The sequence below is a fragment of the Myotis yumanensis genome, unplaced genomic scaffold (assembly GCF_028538775.1).
Source record: "Myotis yumanensis isolate MYYU_CA2020_CCGP unplaced genomic scaffold, mMyoYum1.0.hap1 SCAF_5, whole genome shotgun sequence".
Lineage (NCBI taxonomy): Eukaryota > Metazoa > Chordata > Mammalia > Chiroptera > Vespertilionidae > Myotis > Myotis yumanensis.
In genome coordinates this window covers 85729913-85749682 of record NW_027223756.1, presented here as the reverse complement: position 1 = coordinate 85749682, position 19770 = coordinate 85729913, and the positions used below count along the sequence as shown (strand labels likewise).

Here is a 19770-nt window from a genome sequence, read left to right as displayed (position 1 = left end):
GTCGCTCTATGAACTTTATGTAGCCATTGAAATAAATACATTGATTCATCAAGCAAACAAACACAGCAATCTCTTGCCTCTGGACTAAATAGAATGGGCTCTCAGGTGACAACAGGTAACAGTTTTTGGCTTCCATTCTCTGTCACCCTCTCTCATGCAGGGTCAGCTGGGTTTTGGACTCGACTGGATAAGATCTCTTAGAGGCAGGTCATTGTGGAGACATCTGAATTCTTCCCTGAATGGTTGATGATAGAGACTAAAGTTTCTGATCACAGGCAAGACAGCAGGAAGGTGTGACGTATAAGTCTCCAGCCAGAATTGGCCTCCAAACAGACAGAATAATGACAAATAAACATAACCGTGCTCCTCCCAGCTTAAGTTTACACACCCTAAGAGACTAGAGATGAGGAGATATTATAAATATCTTTACCTGCTCCTCAGGCACATTTCCCTCTTGTTACTACCACCTCTAAGCACATGAATATGATATATCTTATAGCAAGAGGAGGATTAGAGTAGCAGATGGAACAGGCATGTTAATCGGCTGTCTTGGGACTAAGGTAACCACAATGATTCTGTTAATGTTGAAGAGAGAGACAAAAGAGTTGGACTCAGAGAGACTTTGAAAATGCTACACAGCTGGCTTAAAGATGGAATAAGGAACATGAGCCAAGGAATGCAGGTGGCCAGTCACACTAACAAGCATCAGAGAATAGATCCTCACAGCTTCTAGAAGGACTCCAGCCCTGAACACATCTGGATATTAGTCAGTGAGACTCATTTCAAGCTTTTGATATCCAGACTGTAAGAGCATATGTTTGTTTCTTTCAAGCAACTAGTATGGGAATACATTACAGCAGCTATAGGATTCTAATATAGACATTTATTCAATAACATTTATCTGAGGAACCGAGTTTAGGCCTCTTCATTCATTAGCTTCCCTTGGGTAAGGGCTATTATGTTAAAAACACACATGAAGTAGAAAGATATTTTTAACTAGATTGGAGACATTCCCCTCTCAGCTGATACAGTGAAGACCTCACTGCATAAATGTAAACTCGCTGTGCTGCTTCTGTGGCATTAAGACTTAAGGTACAATAGGTGACCTTTAATTCTCCATCTATATAACTATGCTGACTCTTTTCTCAGCACCCTATACCTTTGTCTAGAAGATGGTCAGTTCTCAATTTATATTCCCAGAATGCATGCCAGAATTTCTCATTACTTTTAGAGACCACTGGAGGAAAGGCTGAGTGTGGGGGTAAGAATTCCTTTCAATTGTTTCAACAGAGAAAGTCAATGGGTAACAAATCCAAGAATATATGCAGCCCTGTCAATAATAAATAATTAATCAAAGTAAAACTATTTAGTATTCTTTCCCAAACTCATTAAATATTTATTTCACACGAATACCCAACATGAGAGAAGATACTGCAATGAATGTCTCACAAATTACTGTTGCCAGGAACCAACTCCCTGACTGGTCAGGATCTTTTCAATAAATACAAAGCATGCTCAAATACACACAATTTTTGAAATTTAATAAAAAGACTCTCACTTTACTGCACAGTTCTTCTGAACTAATTTTCTATTACCTTCTTCCCGAAAAATAAATCTTTCCAGATACATTTTCATTTTACCGCAATCATTTTATGCATCTCACTCATTCTACAGTGTCATGCAACTGGACTCCCATTCTTATCACTTTATTGTTAACTATGGTCCTTATAATACAGATTCAAACAAACACATATTTCTTAATGTATTACCTAACTTAATTACAAATTATTTCCTTAACACAAAATGCCAACACAGTGAACTCTTATCTCTGGTCTAGGCTGTTTGGGCTCCCAGGTGACTTAGGTGAAATTGGTCAGGTTCCATCCTCGCTGACCTTTTCCTGATGTACCTGCTGGGCTCCCAGACTCACCTGGATGGGTCTCTGAGAGGAAGAACTCTGTGCAAACGTCTGAATTGCTCCCTGGATGGTTGATGATGGAGACTGAAGCTCTGTCCTCATATGAGACAGCAGGAAGGAGTGAAGCATCAGTCCCTGAGCCAGCTTAGGAATCAAAAGCAGCAGTCATACCCTGCCCCCCAGTGTTGTATAGGCTGAGGCCTGCACAGGGGAGATATCTACAGCTCTCTCTATACCTGCTCATCAGGCACATTTCCCTTGTTATTACAACCTCTAAGCACATGATTTCCCTCTGGGCCTTTGGAATAAGCAGGAAGGAAAATTTTCCTAATGATTCTCTGATCCCAGGTGACCAGGTTGTAAGTCAAGTGTTCTTAGTTTTTATGACTCCTTGTCTTGGTCTCGCCTGCTTTCTAGAGGTCGAAAGACCTACTACCCTATCCTATCCCTGACTTCATTTTTTCTTCAAAGTCTGATTGGGGGTGGGACACTGACCTGATATCTCTGGAAAATTGCTATTCTCCTCTTCAATATGGCAGAACTGGGCTCCTTTGAGATGCAATCCAGGGCACCACACTCCTTGGGTTTCTGACATATTTGTTAAAATAATGAGGATTTTATACTTATATCATCAGTTAAAAACTGTCATTTAAACCCTCATAAAATATTTATTAATTTTTCTGGCCAGTGTGCCTCACTTGGTTAAGCATCCTCCCATGTACCTACAAGTTGGAGTTTGATTCCCAGTCAGGGCACATGCCTGGGTTGAAGGCTGGATCCCCAGTAGGGAGTGTGAAGAAGGCAGCCGATCCATGTTTCTCTCTCATGAATGTTTCTCTCTCTCTAAAAAAAAATCAATAAAAACATATTAAAATATATATTCATTATAAGAGATACACTTAGATATTTTTATGCCACATGACTTTAGCTTATCATTTTATAGGAATTTCCTGATTTAATTTTTAGAAAAGTCCATTTTTTGACGAATTTCTGGAAACATTTCTATATTTGACAGGTGGAAGATCACAGATCTGGCCAACTTGTGTTGAATCCATTCCTGGCATAATCAGTGTAACTGGGGTGAGAGAGACATGGGAATAGCTGGGCCATGGTGTGGTGGTGGTGCTGGTGGTGGTGGCGGTGGTGGTAGTAGTGTGTTTATGAGGTTTGTGGATGTGAGAGGTCCTCAAAGCAGGCATAGCTGCATTCATACATTTGAAGGTGGCTCTAACACTGTGGGGCCAGAACTCAATCAAGAGAAGGTACTAAGGCCCTAGCTGCTTTGGCTCTGTGGTTAAAAGTTTGGCCTGCGGGCTCCACCCCCAGTAGGGGGTGTGGAAGAGGAAGATGATCAATGATTCTCATCATTTATGTTTCTATCTCCCTCTCCCTTCCTCTCTGAGATCAACAGATATATATTTTAAAAATAAAAAGAGATGGTATTAAGGAGGGGATCTGTTTCCATTCACAGGACACCTTTGCAGCAAGAATAATAGAGTGTAAGAGGCAGTGTGGATGAGGAAGTCCCTGTGCCTGAGGTATCAGCAGTAGCAGAGAGGCCACCTCACTCCTCAACGTGTCTGCCACCACTTCTCCTCACTCTCCCTCATGCTCACCCACCTTGCAAGCTGGCTTCATTTTTTCTGACTTGAATATTAGAAACAAGAACTGTCCTCGGGGCCTTTGCACTGGCCAGTCCCTCTGCTCAGCACACACTTTCCCACATAGTCTTGTGTCTCCCTTCCTCTCTTTTGTTAAAGAAAAAATTTTGAGGGTGCAAAGCTTTTCTTTAAAAATGAAAATAGGGTTTATTGATCCAAATGCCAGCCTGGAAAGGACCAGGTCCTGGGGCATGAAGTCTAAACCAGCAGCAGCAGAGAGAGGCGGCAAAGAAAGACATGTCCACTGTCCTGGGAGAAAATAAACTGGGGCACATCTAGAATAAGAGCACAAGAACGAAATATTTACTACCTTGCATTTGTTACAGGCAACAGTCCTGAAAGCTCATACATGTGCAGGCTGCAGGGGCATTGAGTGTTGCTACAGAAGTTAAATCAAAGTTCTAGCATACAATGAGGAATGTGAGCAGTGTTTTGTAAATGGGCCCACAGCTTTGACCTGGTTGACTACTAATATCTTCTTATCCCACTCATTGGCTCAGTGTTATTTAATTTAGGACATCTGAGATTTTTTTTCCTGCTCACTTTTCAGGTCTCTGCTCAAATGTCACCTGGTTTACAGATCTACCTACACACCCATGAAAAATGGTACTCTCTTTCCACTTTCTCCTTTAGAAGTGCTGCCCTTTTCTGCATATCACCGGCCACTGTTCCAATTGTCTATGGGGACATATGCACAGGTGACCCAGAGCGACTCATTTGGATATACCAATACAGATGTCAAAGGGTACTTACTATTAATTAATATGGCCAAGCTTAACAAAAAACTAAGAGGAGAGAAGACACAGGGGATAAACAATGTAAGAAATCACACAGGTTTATTTACCAGAGAGCTGATGGGTTTCAGTCCTTGGCAGGCCACCTGGAGACACTTGCTGACAGAGACACATGGAGGTCGTCAAAATACGCAGCTGCAAATGCTCAGTCTCTTGACACAAAGAGAGGCCTCTTAACAGTCTGGGCTCAGAGGTAGAGCAGGAACGGCAGTTTCCAGGGGGAAGGAGAACATCTTGTCTGTGGAGGTCAGACAGGTGTCTGACTGCTGCTGTGAGAGTCCTTCTTTTATGCCCCATGGCTGGGCTTCTTCAGTGTCTCATATCAGTGTGCTCCGGTGGCTTTCTGGGCTTATCAGGATACACACGCAGGGGGTTACAAGGTACTTATTGAGAGGCGCCAATATAATCAGGTCAGAGAGGTCAAGGAACAAACGGCACCAGAGCGTTACCAGAGTGTTACATTTAACAAGCACCAGAGCAATCAGGAAGGTTAGGAGGGGGAGATGGAACAATCAACTTTTATGGGACACAGCTGCAGCCAGGGAGGTTACGGAGATGGCTGCAGCCCGGGAGTAAACTGAAAAGCAAGCAACCTGATAAGAAAGTGGACAGGCATTAATTCACAACGGCGCCAAGATTCCCAGAAGAGTGACCCCTTTGCTTCCCCCGTTTGCTCCCCCCGTTAGCTAGAAAAAGTATATAACCTATGCCTGAACCCTTAGTCGGGGCTCACGGCCGCTGCTCTGCCGCGTTCAGAGTGAGTTGTTGTGGGCCCCGACATATGTTGGAAGCTAAATAAACCCCTTGCGTTTGCATAGAAAGCGTCTCTTGGTTCTTTGTGACAGCGGCTTGCACCCCGGACTTTACATTTGGAGGTTCCACCGAGATACCGGCGGGGGTGAGAGGGACCCCTTATTTAGGGCTGGAGGCTCTCCCCCTGCGGGGAGGAGAGGGACCCCCTATTTAAGGCAGGAGGCTCTCCCCCACTTGTCGCCGGGCACGCAGCGAGGTATTTGTTGCAGCCGCCTCTGGGTTCCAACAGACGCTTCTTGGGGTAAGTGACGGCGCCTTTCTGAATAGCGATCGCTTAGATATTGGAAACACAAATTTAGTTAGAGCTGGCAAATCTGTTTGGTCGGGTGGCTGTCGGGGAGGGGCGTGAGCCTCCCCCGACTGCGACAGACAGACGTGTCGGGAGGTCGCAGGCCACAACCCCGGGGGACGCCCTGGTGGAGTCTGGAGAGGACCAGGGACGCCTGGTGGACTCCTGTCTGTTCCGTCAGTTAGGTACGGATTCTGATTCTGGTTCTGTAGTTCTGTTGCCAGCTAGGTCAATTGGTTCTGTAAAACCTTCTTTTTGGATCCTTCGATTTTTGTCTCAACGAGTTGTGTCTGTCTTTGTCTTTTGTTCTTTGTTTCTTGTCGTTGGTGTGTTGGTGTGTTGGTGTGTGTGTGTTCTCTCCTCCACCCTCTGCTCCCTCCCTCCACCCTCTGCTCCTCCTGGATGGACGCTGTGGAATGGACTCAGACTGCTCCTTTGGGTATTGTGATTGATCAGTTCAAGGAGATTGCGGAGGCTTTAGAGCTCCCTCAGAAATTGGGAAGTTGTTAAGAATTGAATGGATTGTTTAAACTCTGAATGAATGTCGGGTGAAAGTATGTGAGTGTAAAGACGGGGAGGGAGGGGGGAGGGGGCAAGTGTGCAGGAGCGCGGTGCGCGGTGACCGCAGCCCTCGCCCCGGAGCCTGGCCGCGCCACGGGCCCAGGCAGCTCGGCTGCAGCGGCTGAGGCCCGGTCGGCGGCGGGTGCTGGGCCGGAGCTGGAGCCCGAGCTGCGCAGCCTGGAAGAGGCCGGAGGCCGGGAGAGGCGGCGGCAGCCCAGGCAGCCCGAGCCCCGCAGCTTGGGCCTGCGCTCGCTCAGCGCCATAGGCGGCAGCGCGCCTTCGGGGGGCGGCGCTGGGGGGCTCGGGCCGGGCGCGGACTCGTTCGCGGAGCCTGGCGGCGGCGGCTGCGGCCGGCGGTGGCCGGCGTTGGCCCCGGGCTTGTGTGGAGCGCGGGGGGGCGGGGCCGGCGAGTCGCTTGCAAGAGGCCGGAGCAGCGAGGCCCCCGGCGGCGTCGGTCCGGGGGAAGGTCTGGGAAAGGTCCCGCGCGGAGCCCACGGGCCGGACAGCTGGGGGCGGCGCGGCTACTCTGGACGGGAGCAGGGCTCTTCCCATGGAGATCGCGCCAGCTAGATGACAAAAAGTCCTTCTTGTAATTGAAAAGTTTTAAAATGTGTCTGGTATTTCTGTTCACATGTAAAGAGAAAAGCTGGTTTAAAACTAATGCGCGCAATTGTCCTGTTTTTGGACATTTAGATAGAGTTTTGAACTAGAGTCTCTTCACACATGTACAGAATAAAACCCAAGACTGATTATTTCCTAAGGAAAATAGCTAATTTTACCCAGGGAAGCAATGCAGGCTTGTTCTAGCAACAAGCCTCCAAAAGAAAATTCAGTAAGATTGCCTCTGTTACAAAATTTGCCAAAGTACATGCCTTAATAATAATAATTGGATTTGAATCTCAAGAAATTATGTAGCTACAAATTTGCCTCTTGACTTTCCCGAGAGAAAAATGGTGGTTTTAAAGTCAAGGGCTGGGCCAGGCCTGTTTGCCAGCCTCAGGTGTGGTTTTCCATAGCTGCTGGAAACTTGAGACCTTAAAATTTACTGAGTCAAACAATAGAAAAAAAAAAAAAATGTTCATCTAGGTATTATTAATCTGAATGTGCCTCATACAAAATCTAGAGGGTAGAATTGAATCTATTGGTTAATTGTGCCTTATATTTTTGAAGTTTACAAGAAGTCGCTGACCACAGAGAGACAGACAGCTATCCCAAGATGACGTCAACAAGGCCTGTATACTCACAAACTGATAATTGCTAGCTGTGGTGATTCAAAGTTTTAATGGGGAATGTTATCTGTCTTTATTGTTTAAGTATATGTCTTTGTTGTTTAAAATTGTTTAGCTAGTGAAATTTTTGTTTGTATCTCCAAGAAAAAAAAAAAAAAAATGATGAATGTATTGCTAATCTGAGGAATGTTAATTACTTACATGTCACCTTAAAAATTAATTAAGGCTCAGAGTTCTAACTAACTGGAATGTACAGCTTTGATGTGATGGAGGAAGGTAAAGAAATACTTAATGGAAGGTCTGAGGCATGGTTATGCATTTTTGAAGGACATAGAAAGAAGGTTTGAAGGCTAACCTAAAAGAATGAAATTTGTAAAGATTGTGTATGTAATAAAAAGAAAAAGATAAATGTTAAAAGAAAGATGAATGCATGATAGACCAGTAAGCTGGGACAAGTAGAATAGGGAAACTAAACAAAAATCCTGTTTTCCCTAAACCAAAGACATTTGGAGTAAATGCTTTGCATTTGCCTCCCTAAACAAAGGTTAAATCGTTTATGTCAATCTGATTAGTGTCATTTGTTGTCCATGCCCAGGGACAAATGAAGTTAGGAAATAAGCCTTATTTTGATTAGTTCTTTCATTCAGGAGGAGCTAACCCGGTCCCTCCCTGCAACATGAATGATAAAATGTATGTTAAGAAATTTTAAAATTGCTCAAAACTCGCTGCCTTGGGTCCAGTTCTGCATGTATAAAAAGGGACAGAGTAAGGTTTAGTAGCAGGAGTGGAGAGGCAGGCAGAGCAGGAGCAGGCCAAAAGAAGCTGGCGAGGCCATCCAAACCACCCAGCCGCTATTGGCCAGAGCCGCCTGAGGCAGACCTCCTCGGACTGGCAACAGCTGACTCTGACTAGGACAGGCTGGGCTCTTTCCAACTGGGCCCCCATGAACCGATGGTCGAAATGAAAATCGGGGGCCAGACTGTGAACTTTATGGTTGGTACAGCGGCAGAGCACTCGGTAGCTACTCAGAAGGTAGCTCCCCTCTCAGGACAGGAAGTCACCATTATTGGAGCTACCGGGACCACAGCTGCAGACTGTTCTGCCGCCCCCGCCGATGTCAGTTAGGCGGCCATCAGGTGGTTCATGAATTCCTGTATTTGCCAAATTGCCTGGTCCCTCTAATGGGCAGAGACCTTTTAGCCAAAATGAAAGCAGAAACCACTTTTGCCCCAGATGGTTCAGCACAGCCCTGCCTAGGTGAAGAGACCTCTTCAATGATCCTGCCCTTAGCAGTGCCGAGGGAGGAAGAATGGAGACTTTATACCCCCAGCCAAAGGCCCCCACATCTGTTCCTGTCAGGCCCCCATCAGGGGACTTGGATGATGTTCCTGTTATCTGCTCAAGAGCCCAAGACTGTAAAGATACTTGTTCACTAAAAAGATAATTGTCTCTTTTCTTGAGAGGGCTCCAGAGGGCGCACGAGGACATTTGGCTGCGCCTTGGCGCCACCCAGGCAAAAGGCACCTCCTGGAGCCTCAATGGAAAGGTCCCTACACCCAACTCCGTGGTGCTGACGACCCCCACCGCTCTCAAGATAGACGGCGTCGTGACCTGAGTCCATCACACCCACGTCCGGTCAGCGGACCCATCCATGATCCGGAAAGACTTCGTCAAGCTACAGCGTGCTCGACCTGCCTGATGCTGGTAACATTGAATAGACTTAGATAATGCCTGCATCTTCATGGACATGGCTCCAAAGAGACAAGGACAATTTATAGAATCACATGTTTAGTAGCAGAAGATGTGGCTGCCTAAAGCGGCCATGATGCCTATATTATGTTTCATTGTCACATTAACCTTTAATTCTCTTGCAGGTTTAAATGTATGTTGACTATCCTGGAAGGGTACTATGTGGGGTGAGCCCCAAAAAGTAAAGGGTGCCTAGCTGCCAAGAGGGCAGGTGCCCACCTGGGCAGGGAACAGTGCCCATCAGGTTTTGGTCTCTGTTGAGAGACAGCTAATAGTTGGCAGCCTGTGTACTGCTTGCAGGCCTTTATGACCATGCCCATGTCAGGGGTAGTCTGAAAAGAGAAAAAAAAAAAAAAAAAAAGCCTGTTTAGAGTAAAAAGTCTGAAGCATAGTTATACATAAAAAGAAAGTTTAATGCCAACAACTAAAAGGAATTGGCAAGGAAAGTCAGAAAATCTTAGAGTAGATCAGTATGTCTTTCTTCTTATGTAATTCCTCCGAAATTTGGCGATGCTAACATGGCAATACATTTCTTTGCATAGATTCAATAAGACCGGTTCCTAATAGTGGTTTTATTAACGAAAAACTTTGACTGGAGTATCATGTTTTAAAGAGCCCTGTCTAAGCTCTAAAGACTTGAAGCCAGTAAAAATGCCACGAAGGAAGCCTGGTATTCTGCTTGGAAGCCCTGAAGATGGCTGGCGCTGGAGTGTCAGGCCAATGCCCTACCATCACTGGCGGTTGGTAAGAGTAAAAGGGGAGCAGTAGGGATGCCTCTACGTTCCTGCGGAGCCCCCACACGCTCTGGGCCGCAACAAGTAGGAGGGCTACTGAGATGGGCTTAAAGCCTGGAGCGTGGGCTCAGGTGGAATTGCTACAGGTGAAGAATTCACCTAACTCAGCAGATACTGCAGGCGGGCCTGATGGCAGCTGGGTGGCATGGCTTCCTAGCCCTACGGGGCACATTAAAATTCAACCATGAAATTCCAGCAAAGGTAGTCAGTTACCATTCTTGTTGTGTTTATACAAACATCAGGACAGTAGATAAATTAATCTTAATTTGGCTTTTTAATAGCCATGGAGAAATTTTAAGAAGAAAAATCCTATTTCAATAGAAGTTGCTAAAGCTAAAATAGTTTCTTTCCTTATCATCAGGCAACAGTACTCAGCCTTAGCTGAGCCTGAGGGTCTCTAAGATTAGAAACCGTCCACAGAAAAAGGGGGGAATGAGAGGCGCCAATATAATCAGGTCAGAGAGGTCAAGGAACAAACGGCACCAGAGCGTTACCAGAGTGTTACATTTAACAAGCACCAGAGCAATCAGGAAGGTTAGGAGGGGGAGATGGAACAATCAACTTTTATGGGACACAGCTGCAGCCAGGGAGGTTACGGAGATGGCTGCAGCCCGGGAGTAAACTGAAAAGCAAGCAACCTGATAAGAAAGTGGACAGGCATTAATTCACAACGGCGCCAAGATTCCCAGAAGAGTGACCCCTTTGCTTCCCCCGTTTGCTCCCCCCGTTAGCTAGAAAAAGTATATAACCTATGCCTGAACCCTTAGTCGGGGCTCACGGCCGCTGCTCTGCCGCGTTCAGAGTGAGTTGTTGTGGGCCCCGACATATGTTGGAAGCTAAATAAACCCCTTGCGTTTGCATAGAAAGCGTCTCTTGGTTCTTTGTGACAGCGGCTTGCACCCCGGACTTTACATTATCAGGAGTGCACATGCAGGGAGCTACAAAGTACTTATCATGGTCACACACACACACACACACACACACACACACGTTAAGTTTCACTTCTAAGTAAAGTTTAAAATTCACTCTAATAAAAAAATAAAATTTGATTATGCTATCTTATACTAACTAAACTTATTACTATAACAGCCACCATATGAAATAATTTATTATTTTATCATTTGCTTCTGCATTCTTTCTCCCTCATTGCATTGTAGAGGCTTCTGTTCTTCAGCACCCTATTCTCACAACCTGGACAGTGCCTAACCATGGTCAGCACTCAATTTACATTCTTGCGAAACATGAAGAAATTCTCATTAAAACTATAGAATACATGAACCCCTCAGATACATAGGTGATTGGGACAAATATTCCATATCAGGTGTAGCACTGGATATCCCTTAAAAGGGACCGTAGCCATACACACAGTAATAAAATTAATTTCTTGGTGTAAAATATGAATTACAGCACTTTAAATATGTGAGGAATGCAACTCTGTGAAAATTAGTCATGTTATTTTCATCTTTCCTAGTAGTCACCTTTACCACATGGAACCTGGGAATGTTACACAAATTTCAGAATTTCTTCTTCTGGGATCTTTAGAAAAACCAGAACTGCAGCCCCTCAGATCTGGGCTTTTCCTCTCCATGTACTTGATCACTGTGCTGGGAAACCTGCTCATCATCCTGGCCATCAGCTCAGACTCCCACCTCCACATACCCATGTGCTGGGGTCGTTCTCAGCATCTACTAGGTTCAAGAAATATGGCAAAGGGGCTGTGCATAAATGGATTAAAGAAACTAGACAAGAAATATAAATTTGAAAGGCATTTTGGAGAGCCAGAAGGAAACTTAGTTCCAGTAGAATCTCGGCACCCAAGGTTTTTTATTCACACATTTTGCCCTCTAGCAAAGCAGATATACATATCAAAGGTAAGGCCTGGTAAACAATAAAGGACCATCAGGTTGGGGGAAACTGCCCTCAGCTGTCTGGCAGCAGGCAATCATATGCAGATCTTCAGCCCTGTGGAAGGTGTCCATCAACCTTTTGATGGACCTCTTGCATTTATTATGCAAACTACTGTTCCTAGCCTCCAGCACCCACATACTTCTTCCTCTCCAACCTGTCCTTGCTAGACATCTGATTCACCTTCACCACCTTCCCAAAGATGCTATAAAACAACCAGACACAGAGCAAAGTCACCACCTATGAAGCCTGCATTACTCAGATGTATTTTGTCATACTTTTTTTTTTTGTCAAAAAAATGTATTTTGCTGGGTTGCATGTTTTCTTCCTCACTTGGAAGGCCTATGACCATTTTATGACCATCTGCCACCACCTGCACTGCATGATCACCATGAACCCTCAGCTCTGTGAACTGCTGGTTCTGATATGCTGGATCATGAATGTTCTGCACTCCTTCCTACAATGCTTAATGGCATTACAACGGTGCTTCTGCATGCACATGGAAATCCCTCCTTTTTCTGTGAACTCCATCAGATGATCAAACTTGCCTGTTCGGACACAATTTTAACTATCATGGTGATGTATTTTTCAGCTCTCCTGCTTGGTGCTGGTCCTTTCTCTAGGATCCTTTGCTCATATTCTAAAATAGTGTCCTGCACAGATGGAATGTCATCAGCTCAGGAGAAGTATAACACTTGTGTGTCTCACCTCTCAATTGTCTCCTTATTTTATGGTATGAATTTAGATATGTACTGTTGTAATGTATCTGCGAATCACAGAAGGACGCCTCAAGAAGTCGAATTAAAGAGTCACATTTATTGCAATCCGGGACTATGAGGGGACATTTCCCAAACCTCATAGTAACAAGATGGTCGCAGCTCCAAGGTTATACAGGCAAAAAATCACAAAGGTATTGATTACATCCCAGGGTTTGGAATGAGGAACCTGGCTCGCAAAAAGCAGTTTACAGAAGCAGAATTAAGCATGTTAATTATAGTTTTGGGTCTCGGGGGTCACTTAATTGACAGAAATACATTATCTAGAGCCCTCGGGTCTGGAATGAGGGACCTAGTTTGCAAAAAGCAGTTTAAACAGCATGTTATAAACACATTATCTAGAGCCCTTGGATAACCTGGGTTAAACTTAGGCATGTTATCTAAATCACAGTTTTGGGTCTAGAGCCCTCTGACCTTGGGATAACTGTGCTGTCCTTCCCAGGTAATGGAAAAATGTGCTTTCTAAGACCAGTATGACCACAACCCATGGGATATTCACATTACAATCAATAAGGCATTTAATCGAATGGGATGATTTATATAATTCAGAAAATCAAAATAACCTGTCCATTGTTAAACAAAGCAAATAGGTACATAAGCCAAACAGCAGGGTTAGAGTTAAACTACAGTTCCCACCTGAAATGATTGCTACCGTACTTCAGTACCTTAGCTCTGCTGCTACACAAAATGCACATTCAAGTGCCACAGCCTGGGTCACGTACTCTGTAGTCACACCCATGCTGAACTCCTTCATGTACAGTCACAGGAATAAAGACATCAAACAGGCTCTGAAGACATTCTTTGTGAAGGAAACTACAAATAGGCCAGTTGTCCTAAGACTGAAGATGTTTCTATGATGGCAGGGGTCAAAGGCTCAGAGTCACACATCATGATGATCTTCAGGCTATGGAAGCAGAACTTTCTCTTTCCATTTATTTCCTGGAATTTCTATTTCTTTAACCTCATCTTCTCTATTCAACATATATAACTCAATTAAGTTCTCCGCTCTCTCAGATATTCAACAGCTTTTCTCTTTGTTGTTTTTCTACTTTCCTAAATTTATTTCATCCTGCATCAGAATATTTGGAAAATACTATTTACCTAATGAGACAACATGGGTATTTGTAGAATATTTTTCTTCAAATGACATATATCATACCAAATAATTATTATTATTATTTTTTTTACTAAAGAATCATCCTGAATTGCACTACTCCTATGGAAAAGCTGCACTTAATAACTAAGGCAATTTACACCGTTTTGTATGATTAGAAAGTCTGAGACCTCTGCTGTTCACTTTTATGACTGAAATTTCTTTGTATATCACTGTCTCAACTGCTGCTCCTGATAATGTAGATTCTGACATACTAGTGTGTTTAATAGCTGGTCACTGGGTTTTATTCTCCTCATTGGAATCCTGTTCTCTTTTAGCTCAGTGTTCATACCCCTACCTTAGCCACTTACAAAATGATTATCAAATCAATGTCTCCAAGGGGTTCTTCATTGAAAAATAAATTTTAATAAATAAGTTGACCTAATACCACTTTAAAATCACAGATGAATTTCAATATGATGGAGCATATTTTAAAATCACACATTGTATTATTATGTAAAATGTTTATTCTTCATGCTACCCATCTATTCATTGAAATATGGAGGAATGATGCCCATTTGGAAAGGGATATATACATATGATTGAAGACTGGTTGGTGTTTCTCTATATTTTATTGGGTTGAAAATTTGCAGTGCTTCCTATAATGTGACTCTTTTATTAAAATAAAGAATATAGATTCCCTCCCTCTAAATTTTTCATAAGAATGGACAGGATGGTAAATGATCATTATCAGTTCCATCCACTATACATCTCTATGGTGCTCAGGATAATATTCATCCTTTATGATCAAAGAATGACTCAAGAGAGAAATTGCATTCTTGTCTAGTTGTATGACACAGGGTCGCCAGTTTTCCTACATACACATATGTGTTCTTTCCACCTCTCCTGGTTACAGAGAAATGAACCTCCAATAAGTTTTTATATATAGTTGTCTTAAATAAACTAACATAGTAACAATGAATGCTGTCTTCTAAAAGAAATAAATAAAATAAAAATGGTAAGCATCCTAGTTGGCTGGGTGTTGTCCCAAGCACTGATTGGTTTAATTCCTGGTCAGGGCACATGCCTGGGTTTCGGACTCTATCTCAAATGGGGGGCATGTAGGAGGCAGCCGATTGAAGTTTCCATCTCTCCCTCTACCTTCCTTTCTCACTCTAAAATCAATAAATATATATTTAGGGAAAGAAAGTGTTATTCTCCCGTGAGATTTCTAATTTTGTTTGTGTCTCCTAACTTTTATTCTTGATTAGATTTATTAGACATCGGTATGGTTTGGATTTATAAATTTTGTTTTTCTGTTTTTAAATCCATTAATTCCTGACTTTGTTTTTGTTATAAACTGAATCTGCTTCCCTGAAGCTTGTTTTATTCTATTAATGAATTCAATTGATTTTCATGCTTTATTTTTTTTAACTGAAAAATTTTAAGGATGTTTTTCATCTGAGTACAGCTTTGGTTACACCCTGAGTTTTCACATATAGAGTTGTCATTGTAATTTTTTTTTTTTAATATATTTGTATTGATTTCAGAGAGGAAGGGAGAGGGACAGAGAGATAGAAAAATCAATGATGAGAGAGAATCATTGATGGGCTGCCTCCTGCATGCCCCCTCCTATGGATCGCATCCAAGGCCAGGCATGTGACCTGACTGAGAATCAAACCAATCAAACCCTCCTGGTTCATGGGTTAATGCTCAACCACTGAGCCACACCAGTTGGACTCATTGTAATCTTTTAAATAGTAGTTTGAATAATTCTCTTTTGACCAAGTTGTATTTGAGGAGATTGCTTTAAAAAATTCCCCCATAAAGTTTTTTTAAGTTGAGTTTTATGGCCTTGTGGTTAGAGAATATATCTGAATTTCTTCTTCTGATGTTTTAAAATGTGTGGCTAAGAAGTTGACTGTCTTTTGTCAATGTTCCATGGGTGCTTAAAAAGGAGATGTATTATTTGTTGTAGGCTACAAAGTTCAATATTTATCAGTTAATTAAAAACAGTTTATAATTCAGAAAAAAAAGAAAACAAGTTTCAAAAAACAACAACAACCAACAGCAGATAACTAGTGTCCTCCCTTATATTTACTTTGATTATTATATCATTAAGCTATTACTGTATGACAAGCCATCCTACAAGCAAATTATTAAATATAATGCCATTATTACCAAGTGAGATTGCATGTTAGGGAGTTTTTCTGAGCTCTGCCAGTCTCCCTGTGAGACTGCAGTCAGTGGTGAGTCTCTACATGTATTTCTAAGGCTCATTCATGGTGCTGTGTGTGGCCATGGCGATCTTCTTTGAAGCAGTATGTCATCAGTTTACCTTATTTTTATATCTAATTTTATCTTCTATTTTAAAGAAAACAAATAGTACTGAATATGAAGTGTTTTATTTTACTTCCGTGGTTCCAATATTCATGAAACTTACTTTTCTCCAGTTAAAAGAGATACTCCTACCATTTCTCAGTGGGAATCAGATACCTGAGCTCTAGATCCTAGGCTATTTTCCTTCCATTTTTTAAAGTATAATTACATAATGTAAACTAAACATGATAAAAATCCACTATTTGATGAATAAAAGTCATACAAAAATTGCAGTCTATACCTCATGTTTCCACTTGCATATGTCAAGAAAGTACACAATAAACTTTAATGGCTTCTTATAGTAATTGTTAAACATTTAATATACCTAAGCCTAAATTTCCAATGAAATATGGCCATATATCTCATCTATTGCTTGCAACATTCGTCATGGGGATAGTAAACGTAACTTCAGAGGAATATTGCAAGCAATAAATAAAATATATGGCCATATTTCATTGAGCCAAAATAAAGAATTCCAATTTAAAGTGTGTATGTATATCTGTGCTTATTCATATACATTTTTATTTCAAACACACCAACATATATTTACACAAACATAGATTCATTTATAATCACATATTTCACGTTGAAAGGAAACTTAAGAGAAATTTAAAGAGGATAGAAATGAAAAGAATGAATTTTTGAATTAACATAAAATTAAACGATGTAGAAATTTAGACATGAAAATTTAAAGTAAATGGTAGACATGAACTTAAATGATGAATTGCTTTTCCTATGTTAATGCCTCAAAGGCATCAAAATCTGGAGCACATTTATATTTATGCAATAAGAAATTCTCTACCAGTTAAAGAGCCTGAATATCTCCAAACTGATTACACATTTCTTTTACTTAAGCGGGGACTACAATGCAAAATGCCTTTAGCCAGGGGAGGCTAAATGAATGAATAGAGCCACTTGATCTCAGCTTCCTGAGGAAAATTTTCATTGGATAAAGGTTTATTGACTTTCTAATGCTAATGTAAAATGGCCACACAAGTGATTTAAAACAAACACATTCATGCTGTTATAATTCCTTAGGTCAGAAACAGGAAATGGGTCTCAGTGGGCTAAAATCAAGATGTTTACAGGGCTAGGATGTTTCTGGAGGCCACAGGGAAGAGTCTACTTACTTTCTTAGTCCAAGCTTAGATTAGCATGTAAAATAATGGAAATATGTTTCTTATAATCAACAAATATTTCATAGTGAGGTGACTAAATGATAGCTCTTAACTTGTGCTATAAGGTTGAAATGCCAAATTGTTTTGGCTAATGTGTGTAACACACAAAGTTTATATCAAAGGAACTTAGTTTCCCCCCTTGTTAAAAAGAAAAATAGCAATTTTCTGTAGATATCAGGGCCTGTATCCCTGCCACAAGTCAATATTTGGAGATTCAATTTTTCTAATCCAGACTGCATCCTCAGTCTTAAATTTGGAAAAAATTTAAATCAGGATTGAGATAAGGTGCTGGGATGTTATTCCTCTGGAACCCAACAAATGTAATGAGGAAGAACTAATAGACACTGGACTCTAAGCAGAATTCACTTGAATCCTAAGCAGGTTTCTTGGGAACAGTATCTCCAGGAAAACATTCCCTTCTGTCCAGACCCACAGGGAAATCAGGTGATTAGAAGTTGCAGTAAGAAAACAGAAATGCACCTAATGAGCAAACATAGGGAGCTGTAAATATCTCCTCATCTCCAGTCTCTCAGCATTTGTGATCTTGGGCTGGATGGGACCTGCTTGTTGCTTTTGGAATCTTAAGTTTGTCTAGGAGACCTGTGCTTGCCTCCTTCCTGCTGTCTTGTCTGGGCAGAGAGCTTCAGTCTCCATCATCAGCATCCAGGAGGTTGGACTTCCCATGGAGACCTTCCCCTCAGAGTTCCCAAACAGGTGAGTCCAAAGGTCCAGTAGGTACTACAGGGAAGTTTCTGAGAGAGTCAAAGCCAAGCACATGTACCTGAGGTCTCTTGATAGGACCAGCCTATGGCTGTTTACCTGATTAACAAATTAATGACTAATTTCTGATGTTAAAAGAAGTAAACATTGAACTAATTGCTGACAATTAACTGATGGAAGACCAATTTTCAGCATGCCATACTCTGAACAGTGTCTGGAACATGGTCTATGGTCAATATATATTCCTCAAATGCATAAGAGATATTCTCAATAAAGCAGCAATATACATTATTTTTGAAGAACAGCTTGATGGTAGAATAGGAAATTCTTTTGAGAAAGGCCAATAGAGATACCATAATGGGAAATAAATCACACATCAGAAATGGAAATTATTTTCCTTATCCTAAAACATAAAAATGTCATTTCTTCTCAGTTACTAATGCCTGCTAATGTGAAAATTATTTATTTATTTTTTCTATTTTCTGGTAGCCATGTCCTCCAACACAGGATACGAAACAATGGTACACAAATTTCAGATTTTCTTCTTCTAGGACTTTCACAGGCACTGGAACTGCAGCCCCTCATATTTGGGCTTTTTCTCTCCATGTATCTGGTCACTGTGTTTGGAAACCTGCTCATCATCCTGGCTGTCAGCTCAGACTCCCACCTCCACACACCCATGTACTTCTTCCTCTCCAACCTGTCCTTGGTAGACATCTGTTTCACCTCCACCACCGTCCCAAAGATGCTGAGGAACATCCAGACACAGAGCAAAGTCATCACCTATGAAGGCTGCATCACACAGATGTATTTTTTCATACTTTTTGCTGGGTTGGATAACTTTATCCTGACTGTGATGGCCTATGACCGGTTTGTGGCCATCTGCCACCCCCTGCACTACATGGTCATCATGAACCCCCGGCTCTGTGGACTGCTGGTTCTGCTGTCCTGGATCATGAGTGTCCTGAATTCCTTGTTAGAAAGCTTAATGGTGTTGCATCTGTCCTTCTGTTCAGACTTGGAAATCCCACACTTCTTCTGTGAATTCAATCAGGTGCTCCAACTTGCCTGTTCTGACACCTTGCTTAACAACATTATAATGTATTTTACAGCTGGGCTGCTAGGTGGTGGTTCCCTTGCAGGGATCCTTTACTCTTACTCTAAGATACTTTCTTCCATATGTAGAATCCCTTCAGCTCAGGGGAAGTATAAAGCATTTTCTACTTGTGCATCTCACCTCTCAGTTGTCTCCTTATTTTATGATACGCTCCTAGGAGTATACTTCAGCTCTGCTGCTTCCCGGAGCTCACAATCAAGTGCAACAGCATCGGTGATGTACACCGTGGTCACACCCATGCTGAACCCTTTCATCTACAGTCTGAGGAACAAGGACATAAAGAGGGCCCTGGAAAGATTCCTTGACAGGTAAGCTTTTCATGGGCCACCTGTACTAGGCTGCAGAATTGCCCAAGAATTCAGGGTTCAAATCTTCAAGACCAGAAGTTCTGACAGAAATTAATCCAATATTTGGACCATATGTAATTGGAAATTCTCATTTACCTCATAGGTTGACATGAATTACTGAGCATAATTTATTATCTTATGACATATTTCATTCCAAGTAATTTTTCTATTGTTTTCCTGAGAGAATAGTAATGAATTATACTACCCCTATGGGCAAAATTATACTTGGCTACTAAGGTCATTTGTATAACTTTATTTTAGAGGTAACTCTGAGACCACAGTTTTCACTTATTTGTTCATCATTATGTTTTATAACACTACCTCTACTGCTCTTCTTGATAATGTAGACTTTGACATGCTAGTATGTTTTATAGTTGGTCTTCTGGCTTTATGTTCTTCATTCTATTATTCATCTCTGTGTCCACATGCCTACCATAGCCACTGGCT

General features: G+C 42.0%; 1 protein-coding gene and 1 pseudogene across 1 annotated transcript; both read left to right on the top strand.

Annotated features, from left to right (window-relative positions):
* Nucleotides 1-11295: 11295 nt before the first annotated feature.
* On the top strand, nt 11296-13346 carry LOC139011473 (olfactory receptor-like protein OLF4; annotated as a pseudogene).
* Nucleotides 13347-18373: 5027 nt separating this feature from the next.
* Nucleotides 18374-19288, top strand: LOC139009855 (olfactory receptor 7A10-like). Its single transcript, XM_070413969.1, has one exon. It carries the CDS (start codon nt 18464-18466, stop codon nt 19286-19288), a length of 825 nt encoding a protein of 274 aa, XP_070270070.1. The 5' UTR covers nt 18374-18463.
* Nucleotides 19289-19770: the final 482 nt, after the last annotated feature.